This window comes from Armigeres subalbatus, chromosome 2 (genome assembly GCF_024139115.2).
Source record: "Armigeres subalbatus isolate Guangzhou_Male chromosome 2, GZ_Asu_2, whole genome shotgun sequence".
NCBI lineage: Eukaryota > Metazoa > Arthropoda > Insecta > Diptera > Culicidae > Armigeres > Armigeres subalbatus.
Genome location: NC_085140.1, coordinates 450,529,455 through 450,539,777, shown reverse-complemented (window position 1 = coordinate 450,539,777; position 10,323 = coordinate 450,529,455). Strand labels below are relative to the sequence as shown.

At 38.5% G+C, this 10,323-nt stretch overlaps 1 protein-coding gene across 5 annotated transcripts in view; it reads right to left on the bottom strand.

Annotated features, from left to right (window-relative positions):
- Window positions 1-791: 791 nt before the first annotated feature.
- LOC134213731 (klarsicht protein) overlaps window positions 792-10,323 on the bottom strand; it is a 780,975-nt gene continuing 771,443 nt past the window's right edge. For 4 of the 5 annotated variants that reach the window (XM_062693046.1, XM_062693048.1, XM_062693049.1 and 1 more), the window contains 4 exons: window positions 3,046-3,338; window positions 2,764-2,983; window positions 2,320-2,696; window positions 792-2,227 (listed from right to left, as the gene is read on the bottom strand). In XM_062693046.1, the coding sequence (XP_062549030.1) occupies window positions 1,858-2,227; window positions 2,320-2,696; window positions 2,764-2,983; window positions 3,046-3,338 (1,260 nt within the window). In that variant the 3' untranslated portion in view covers window positions 792-1,857. The remainder of the gene's footprint in view (window positions 2,228-2,319; window positions 2,697-2,763; window positions 2,984-3,045; window positions 3,339-10,323) is intronic. The other variant, XM_062693047.1, reaches the window with a different exon arrangement.

Sequence of the window (10,323 nt, the reverse complement as noted above, 5' to 3'; positions counted from 1 at the left end):
TCATACGCAGAATATAAAAACAAATGCTTCTAACAAAATTCTGGTGCTTAACGATAAAATTTATAAATTTGCTTTTTTGGGATTCCCAAGATCTTCCGGAGGATCACACGATGCTCATAACCCATGAACGGACCAACGAGATATTTTCTAAGCTTTTTTTTCATGTCTTTATTAGCGAAACTTTCAGCCCAAGGCAGGCTCGTCTCGTACAGGTTTTCTAAGCTGTTCTTTAAGTGGAAAAAAGATAATTTGAGCAAAAGTTATATTTTCAGCAAAAAAAAGGCGATCGATTACCCAGAGGGTTTGATTATTCGGAGTTAGTTTTCTTCAATGCTCTGAATAATCGAGTCCGCCCTGTACACACAAAAGAAAGTTAAATTGAGAAAAATTTTCTCTGCACTACAAACCACAACCTCATGGTGACTTTAGTGAATATGATGACGTCGGTATCGGCCCCAGTGTACTGTAGTGACGGCTACTGGTGGGTGGTTGATGCAGAGAATTTTGTTTTGTTTCTTATTTCTGTGAATTTTTCGACATGATTACAAAAAAATTACATGATTACGACGAAATTTGTGCGTTTTTATTTTATTTCGCAAACACGCATTTCTGCTGTGCTCCGAAACCCATAAACAGTTTATTAAAAATCAATTAGGTAGCTCTTCTCTGCTTTCATCGGCGATCCTCTACGGATAATCCACCTCGGTATTTTATAGTTTCCTAATCATTTGCATTATAAAAGTATGGTGGTGAACAAAGGATTTTCGGATGAATTTTCTAATGCCACTTGCTTTATTAAAAATATATTCATATATTTTCAATTATGTTCACTATTTTTCTGTTTCATATTTACTTCACCTACTAGTAGTACACCTATAGGAGGGATACGCTAAAAAATGCGTTCTCCTTATATTTTTATCCCTCCAAAAATATAATAGAAGATTTCTTCAGATAATTTCACTGTATTGAAATATAGATATTTTTTGTAAATTAGTGATATACAACTTAAAGACAGACCTCCAAAAAGTTAGTAAATAGTATGAAACGCCCAAAAATGTACAAAATAAGGACAGCTTTCCAAATTTTATCGAAACACATATTGCAACTGGTTAGAAACAAAAACTTCCACGTTTAAATTACGTACAATGTTTTGCCATATCATTTCCATTCCGTATAAATAAGGCAGTTTTAAGTTTGCTTTATTTGAGCAACTGAAATTGGTATGGGAAAAAGTGTCTTTCTTACAAATAGAGGTTATTGGAGGAACATCTACTCTGCTGCGGCTGTTGTTTATTAATGCAAATATGAAAAACGGTGATTCGTTCCTAACAATAGGATAGAATGGTAATGGTAATCGGATCAGCTTTACGCTGAAGGCACTCCTTGTTGCTATTTCCATCAAACGCTGGCTGGCGCATAGCTCTTGAACTTGAATGTCAATCGAGTACCATTTTCTAATCTATGGGGAAGGTTGACATCCAACTTCAGGTCCCATATGATAATTAAGTTCATTCTCATCTATTTAATACTTATCCAATCTTAAAACTAGTGAAATAAGAAACAGTGAAATGTTATCTTCTAAGAGCACTCCGGTTTCTATACTTCCTTCAGGATTAGAAACCATTCGTGGTATAGTACAAATATTTTTGAAATATTTAACATTACGAGAAGGAAGTTATTGCGGTAGATTTTTATAAATAGTTTTGCGGTTAAAAAGTGGGCTTCTTACAGGCTAGGAAGCAATGTACATTTATTCTATATCTCCAGGATATAAAAATTATCCGCGTAAAACAATAACAAACACACTTCATTTTCCCCTCGCGGAAGCGAAGGAAAATCTGGCATACACGCCCGGATTTACACCGGGGGTGGTCCCTTAATGTAGCGCAACTGGGGCGTGAAACTCATCGAGTACGTATTGAGCGCATCGCAGCAGTGCGGCTCAAAGAAGCATGCCGCGCACATCACCAACACCAGCGCCAGTTGGACCGGTACGGCGATTTTGGTGATCCGCCACACCCACCGGTTCTGGGACAGCTTCATTTTTGTTGTCTGAATCAGACCCAACTGGGCGGTAGTGGTATGCCGTAACCGATCCTGACACTGCTGTTGATGCGTTAGCGTTTCCACTTCTTCATGCAGTCGGTGTTCTTCCGAGTCCGTTTCGTCCAGGGATTGCGACCTAGACGGGTCGAATTTGGCCGGGCTAGTGTTCCGGTTCTTTCTGCTGAAATGAAATGAAAAAAGCAGAACGTTAATAAAAGAAAATCGTTCCTTGCCTTTTCTCTCAATTTGAGAAAGAGTAAAATGATAACTTACCTGCCCTTAGTTTTGTTCTTATTCTTAACACTGGCGTCGTTATTGTTACTGCTTTCCTCGTGGTCTCCCTCTCCGCCATTTCTACTTCCACCTGTCCCATCACCCTTCTCATTCATGATGATCTTGCGGCAGGTGTTCTGGAGCGAGCGCAGATCATGTTCGGCCATTTCCAACCGCTTGGTAATCGTCTGCATGGCTTCACTTCCCGGAGCGAGCGCCACCTCCAACTGCTTGACCAGCCTTTTCAGTGCGCTCAATCGCTTCTCTCGCTCAGAAAGACTGCCATCAGACATGCCACCACCATCGGAAATGCCACTATCAGAAAGAGACCCACTCGACGAGAGCTTAAGATCGACCGGAATGGGTATATTATGCTCCTGTTTTGGAAAGATAAAAGCAACTTAGAATTACGAATAACCAGATTAGAGTAGTTTAAATCCTCACCTGAAAAAGCGGCTCAGCCTTTTCGGACAGAGCTTTGACAACTTCTTTGACACTATTGACCATTTCGTCGGTTCTCCCGGCCCCGCTTTGCAGGGCCCCCTCAATCCCCTGAAGTTTCCCACGGTCACGATCGAGGATGTCTTTAAAATCACTCAAACCGTCCTCCAGCTGTTTCCAAGTCATCATGGAGGTGGACAGGTTTTCGATCCGGTTGCGTATCCTGCAATTGATCGGTAAGTTAATTATAATTGCATTCGACTAAAATGTGGCGTCTTAGTTTACCTCACTTCCGTCTCGTCCCATGTTCCGTACAGTACGTTGATGCCATCCTTCAGGTCCCGGTTGATGGTGCAATCTTCGCGCAGCTCGTTGAGGCAATCGTAACAGGCACCGCACTTTTGGTCCGTGCATTTGGCGAAGTTCTTGTCCCGGTCGAGCTGCTCCATTTGGGCGTCGATCGACGAATCGTCCAGCAGTTCCTTCCGCTGCAGTTCCTGGGCCGAGACCCAGTTGTGCACCGTGGCATTGAGGGTGAGCATCTTGGGACGCTGGTTTTGCAGCACCTTGCGTTCATTCTATGGTGTTGGAAAAGAAAATTAGACATTTGATTAGAATATATTTTTTTTTGGAAAGAATACTGAATTGTTTTTGGGATTTCGATGCAGTGAGAATAGATGGCAATTCAAGAATTTTCCACCTTAACGATGCTATTGGCGATCAAGGATTGTTTTTCGAGAAATATCTCATCTCAAAAATGCAACGTTTGAACCATTTTGAGGAAATATATGATTTCGAATTCAGATAAGGGGTGGTACACTAATTACGTAAGCACACCATTGTAAGAATTTTCCCATACAAATGTGGAGAGTAAGAAAATGGCAGACCCCTCCTCCCACCACGAGTGCTTACGTAACTAGTGTACGGCCCCTTTAAATTTTGAAATTGATTAATAAGAAGAATATTATTTATAAGAATGTTCAATATCATATCCCAATCCTAAACTGTCGTTAAATAAGAAACCCACCAAAATAGCATGATTCCAAATTACAATTTTGCATATTTAGTACTTTCTGCGTAAGTCAGTATTTTCTTTCTAGGATAAAGGTGGTGAGTGAACTTAGAATTGCCAATCCGGAGATGGCGAGTTCGGTTCTCGGTCCGGTCTAGGATTTTTTGGAAGGGAAACATCCTCGACTCCCTGTGCATAGTAAAACACTAAGTTGAAAAGCAGCATCAGACCGCATCGTGCTTTCGTGCTGTGCGGTTCTTTCTCTCTTTGCGGAAGGAAGTTTTTAATACTACCCGAAGCTATTTTAATTTCAACGGTGCTTCTTAGCGCTATTTGTACCCACTGATCCCGTTACGATCTTTGCAAGGACCCGTGCCTTCGTTTTACGTTGGACCCGTTTGCGGAAGTAAAATTCCGACAAGCGGTGGTAATCCTGCAGGGACACCGTTCTGGGAAAAACCTCTTAGAAGGTCACGTCTCCACGCTCAGCAATGAGTATTAATAAAAACAAGAGGAAGGGGGAGTCTCTGAATTCTCCACTTCCTTCAAAGAAACAAGGTTTTAAGACCGTCCTGCCAAAGCGCGGAAAAAATAGAAGGAAGCTGGAGAATTCAGATATTCCTTTTAACTCTAATATCGGAAATAATTCTTCTCCAATCGAACTGAGCAATCAGTTCGATTTGATTAATGATGAAATTGAGCAAATCGAATCTACCTCTAGCCCAGGTGATTCGATTCATGCGAAAAAGCAAAGGCTTCCGCCAATTGTGGTATCTGTTGCCGAGTTTTCTGGCTTCCGGAATGAGATTTTGAGTAACCTTCAGGGGATCAAGGTTTCATTTCAGATTGCTAGGAAGGGTGACTGCCGCGTTTTGCCGGGATCCTTTGATGATCGCAAACGTCTTCTTCAGTATTTAACTGAGAAGCGCCATAAATTCTTCACATACGACGACAAAACTGAGCGATTGTTCAAAGTCGTCTTGAAAGGTCTCCCCAGTGATGATAAATCACTGGATGAGATTAGAATTGAAATTTTTGAATTCCCGTGCAAAATTGATGACGGGAAATTCCAATCGGATCCCAGATTCGACGGGTAGAAATTTTTCAAACGCTCAAATTTCGAAACCAGTTACCGGTCGAGCAATTCATACCCACCACAATTCACAAACAAATTTTGCCGCTCGTCAACGGGTAGCAAGCACTTCAGTAAATTCCAATTTTTCCAATGTACCTACGTATGCAAACATCGCTGCTGGTAGACAAAATTTCTCTTCTCAAAATGAGGTTTATACCCATGTCCCAACGGAAAATAACGGTCATGTTGCCGATTCAGGTAGCATGACTGCTTCCGATTTTGAATTTTTAACTGAACAATTGCATCACATGATTGATGCAATGTTCAAAGCAAATCTCATTCCTGAAGCTGTTCAGGTTGGTATAAAGTACACACAAAAATTGTTATCGGACTCCGTTTCAATGGATCCAAATAATTGTGTGAAAGTTCTAAATTGGAATGCCCGCTCTCTAAAGGGTAAGGAAGATGAATTATTCAACTTCCTAACAGTTCATAATGTGCATATTGCCATTATAACAGAAACTTATTTAAAACCAGGACTCTCCATTTATTTTATCTACAGAAATGATCGTCTTGACAGCGCCTGTGGTGGGGTCGCCATTGTCATTAATAGACGTATCAAACATAAATTATTTTCTTCGTTTGAAACCAAAGTTTTTGAAACCTTGGGAGTTTCTGTTGAAACAAATTTTGGCCAATTTTCCTTCATTGCAGCCTATTTGCCTTTTCAATGCAATGGGCAGCAAAAGAATTTGTTGAAAGCTGATCTTCAAATTCTGACTCGCAACAAATCAAAATTCTTCGTAATTGGTGACTTCAATGCCAAACACCGTTCATGGAATAATGCTCAAAGCAATTCCAACGGCAAAATTTTATTTGAATATTGTTCTGCGGGATATTATACTATTCAATATCCCAATGGCCCTACTTGTTTTTCTTCCAGTCGAAATCCTTCTACAATTGATTTAGTTTTAACGGATTCAAGTCAGCTGTGTGGCCAATTGGTAACTCATGCTGACTTTGACTCTGATCACCTTCATGTGACATTTGAAATCTCACAAGAAGCCATTATATAATCCAATCAGCTCTACTTTCAATTATCATAGGGCTGATTGGGATTTATATAAAACGTATATCGATAGGAATTTTGATGTTGATATTCCTCTCGATACCAAAAGTGATATTGATAATGCTCTCGTATCTTTGACAAATTTAATTGTCGAAGCTAGAGGCATTGCAATTCCTAAATGTGAAATTAAATTCAACTCCATTATTATTGACGACGATCTTCAGCTACTGATCCGTCTTAAAAATGTGAGGCGAAGGCAATACCAAAGAACTCGCGATCTCGCGTTGAAAGTTATTTGGCGAGATTTGCAAAATGAAATTAAAAAACGTTTCGCTATTCTGAGAAATACCAACTTTGAGAATAATGTCTCGAAGTTGGATCCCAGTTCAAAACCTTTTTGGAAATTAACGAAAATTCTTGAAAAACCTCAAAAGCCAATTCCAGCGCTTAAAGAGGGAAATAAAATTTTATTAACAAATGGCGAAAAGGCTCAAAAACTTGCTCAGCAGTTCGAGAGTGCTCATAATTTTAGTCTAGGTCTCACTAGTCCAATTGAGGATCAGGTTACACGAGGCTTCGAAGACATTCTCAACCAAGATAATGTTTTTGACCCTTCGTTGGGAACTAATTTGGATGAAGTGAGATCTATTACTAGAAAATTTAAAAATATGAAAGCCCCGGGTGATGATGGTATTTTCTATATACTTATCAAAAAACTTCCTGAGAGCTCTTTATCCTTTTTGGTTAATTTATTTAACAAATGTTTTCAATTGGCATACTTCCCAGATAAATGGAAAAACGCCAAAGTTGTTCCTATTTTGAAGCTGGACAAAAATCCAGCTGAGGCTTCTAATTATCGCCCAATCAGTTTGCTTTCTTCAATAAGCAAACTGTTTGAAAAGATTATTTTAAATAGAATGATGGTTCATATTAATGACAATTCTATTTTTGCTGATGAGCAATTTGGTTTTCGCATTCAACCACTCATCAGTTATTAAGAGTTACGAACTTAATTCGGCTCAACAAATCTGAAGGATATTCGACTGGAGTTGCTCTTCTTGATATAGAGAAAGCATTTGACAGTGTTTGGCATGAAGGTTTGATTGTAAAATTGATGAATTTTAATTTTCCTCTGTACATCATTAAACTGATCCAAAATTATTTATCAGATCGCTCACTGCAGGTAAACTATCAGAATACTAAATCTGATAGATTAACTGTAAGAGCTGGTGTCCCCCAAGGCAGCATACTGGGGCCCATATTGTATAACATTTTTACTTCTGACTTACCTGATTTACCACCAGGGTGTCCAAAATCTTTGTTTGCAGATCACACGGGCCTTTCAGCCAAAGGGCGAAGCCTTCGTGTCATTTGTAGTAGAAAAGTTTGAATATTTTCTCCACTTACTTGCAAAAATGGAAAATTTCCCCGAATGCTTGCAAAACTCAGCTTATAATTTTCCCACATAAGTCGAGAGCTTATTATTTGAAACCTTCTAGCAGACATATTGTCACTATGAATGGGGTTCCAATAATTTGTCTAGCGAAGCGAAATATTTAGGACTTATGCTAGATCAAAAATTAACTTTTAAAAATCACATTGAAGGCATTCAAGCCAAATGTAACAAATATATTAAGTGCCTATATCCACTTATAAACAGAAAATCAAAACTTTGTCTTAAGAACAAACTTTTGATTTACAAACAAATTTTTAGACCTGCCATGTTGTATGCTGTGCCAATATGGACTAGTTGCTGCAATACCGGAAAGAAGGCACTTCAGAGGATTCAAAATAAAATTTTGAAAATGATTCTGAAGTTGCCTCCGTGGTATAGTACCAATGAACTTCATAGAATTTCTAATATTGAGACATTGCAACAAATGTCCAACAAAATAATTTCCAATTTTAGACAAAAATCGTTGCAATCTTCTATTGCAACGATTAACTCCTTGTACCCTTAGTATAAAATAGGTTAAGATTAGTTTAAGTTGAAAACATTGTAATTCCTACATGGTTCAATTCAACCAGAGGAAAAATTCTAACTGCCAGAGGCAATTGAAATGTATTAATAATAACTAAAACTATAACATAGCAAATAAGGATGATAGTGTTAAGAAAACACGGAACACCTAGTCTAAGAGATGAATTCATGTATTAGATAATTAGCAAATATAATTAGTTAAAAAAAAAAAAAAAAAAAAAAGTTGAAAAGCAGGGCAAGTTCTAGTTGCAATGTAAAGCCATTGAAGAAGAGAAGTAAACCGCAATTCAGTCACTACTCACATTGCGAAATGCGAAGACGTTTCTTCCGGTGTTTCGTTCGTAGCAACGTCAGTAGGCGATGCCTTATTTTCCCGGCAACATAGAATGACTCCGTAGTGCAGAAGTTAGAGTTTTTATCGGTTCCGAATAATTTCTGAGTTACAGTGCCTGGTGTTGTGATTTATTGGAAAGCTGCAGTAGAAGGAAAGGCCAGGGCCACTGGGTTTGAAGCTATGGTAGCGGCTGAAATCAGACCAAATAAAAATCGCCCAGGTTCAGGGATGCCAGACATACACTGCCGCGATTCGCATAAGAGTCACATGTCGATTTTTGACGATTTTGATTTTCTTCCAGAAATAAGCTTAAAATGCCTTCATATTTAAGAAAAACTAATAAAATAATTGACTTTGTTCTAGAAATATGAAAATCAAAAACCACTTGTGTTGTCCCATCTTGTTATTTATTCGCACAACAGTCACATTCCTAACATTGATACACTTTTGAACAAAAAATAAATATAATTATGGTCCATTCAATAGTTCCATAGCGATGTATACAGATCAAGAATATTATGCCATTTTTTTAGAAAGATTGCAGGTTTTATCAATTAATTAGAATTTTTTGTATTTCTCCATGTTGAAGAAAACTGACATGGGACCCTTATGCGAATAGGGGCAGTACCGACATCATACAGATTACAGGCATTATACAGACTTTTGATTGAAGTTACAGACACAGAGAAACAGACGTTTCACTAAGAACAAAATGCAATCAATACCATCGTCACTGAAACATTGCTGCCCAATGCTAAAATCACTGTGTGTGGCCAAGCGGCAACCAGATGGCGGTAGTGTGCAAACGTCAAACACAAGCAAAATCGATGGAAGCGCCATCGGTGGCCGATTAACCACCTACAAAAAATTAAATCAACCGTTAAAAAGGTGAACGATGTAACATGTGTTGAGTGAGACGTCTGTTTCTCTGTGTTACAGACTTTTAAAGACATTCAATTTTTAAAAACTTTGGGCTGCCGAACAGAATCCGGTTGGGCTTTCTGATTAAACTATTTTGGGTTTTCAAACAAAATCGTTATGGGGATTTCGTACGGAATTCTATAAGGTTTCCGAACGGTATCATTTTGGAATTCCGAGCGGAGCATTTTAGGCTTCTCAACGGAATCTGTTTGAGTTCCAAACAGAATCCTTTTAAAATTTCAAACGGAAAGATTCTTTGTTTCTTTTCGGAAACCTAAAAAGATTGTATTAAGAAGTCGAAAATTAATCCATTCTGAAGCCCAAAATGATTCCGTTCAAAAGCACAAAAGAATTCCATAAGGGTGCCGTTCGTATGGATTTCCGTACAGAATTATGTAAACTTCCGAACGCAATTCTTCTGCGTTTACTAACGTAATCCCTTCGATTTTCTGAACGAAATTCTTTTGGGCTTGCGAAAGGAATCACTCTGGGCTTCCCAAAGAAATTCTTTTGGACTTCCAAACGGAATTCCGATGGGATTCTGAACAAAATCATTCTAGAATTCCAAACGGAATACTTTTGGTCTTCCGAATGGAATCCTTTGGATGGAATGCTTTTGGTCTTCCGAACGGAATCTTTTGGACCCTTGAAAGAAATACAATTTGAACTTTCGATTGGAGCGTTCTGGGCTTTTGAACGGAATCTTTTTCTGCTTCCGGACAAGAGATTCTGATTAGAATACCGATAGGATTTCCTACCGAAGCTCTCACAGGAAGCGCAAAAATAATCGATTCGAAAACCCAGAAGAGTTCTTTCCGAAAGCCAAAAAGAGCTCCGTTCAGAAAACCAAAAAATCTCGATTTGTAAACCCAAAACAGGAATTCTATTATGTTTCTGAACCAATTTTTTTTTGAGCTTTCAAACAGAATTCTTTTGGATTTCTGAACGAAATTAATTTGGACTTTACCTTCAAACGGATTCCTTTTAAATTTTGAAAAGGAATACTTTTGGAATTCCGAGTAGAGCCATCTGGGCTTCTGAATGCATTTTTTCTGTTTAACTGAAAAAGGGATATCCTTCTGGGATTCCGAAGCCAAAAAAGATTCCGTTCGGAAGCCAAAAGGATTTTGTTCAAAAGCTCAAATGAGTTAAGAAAATTATTTTGAGCTTT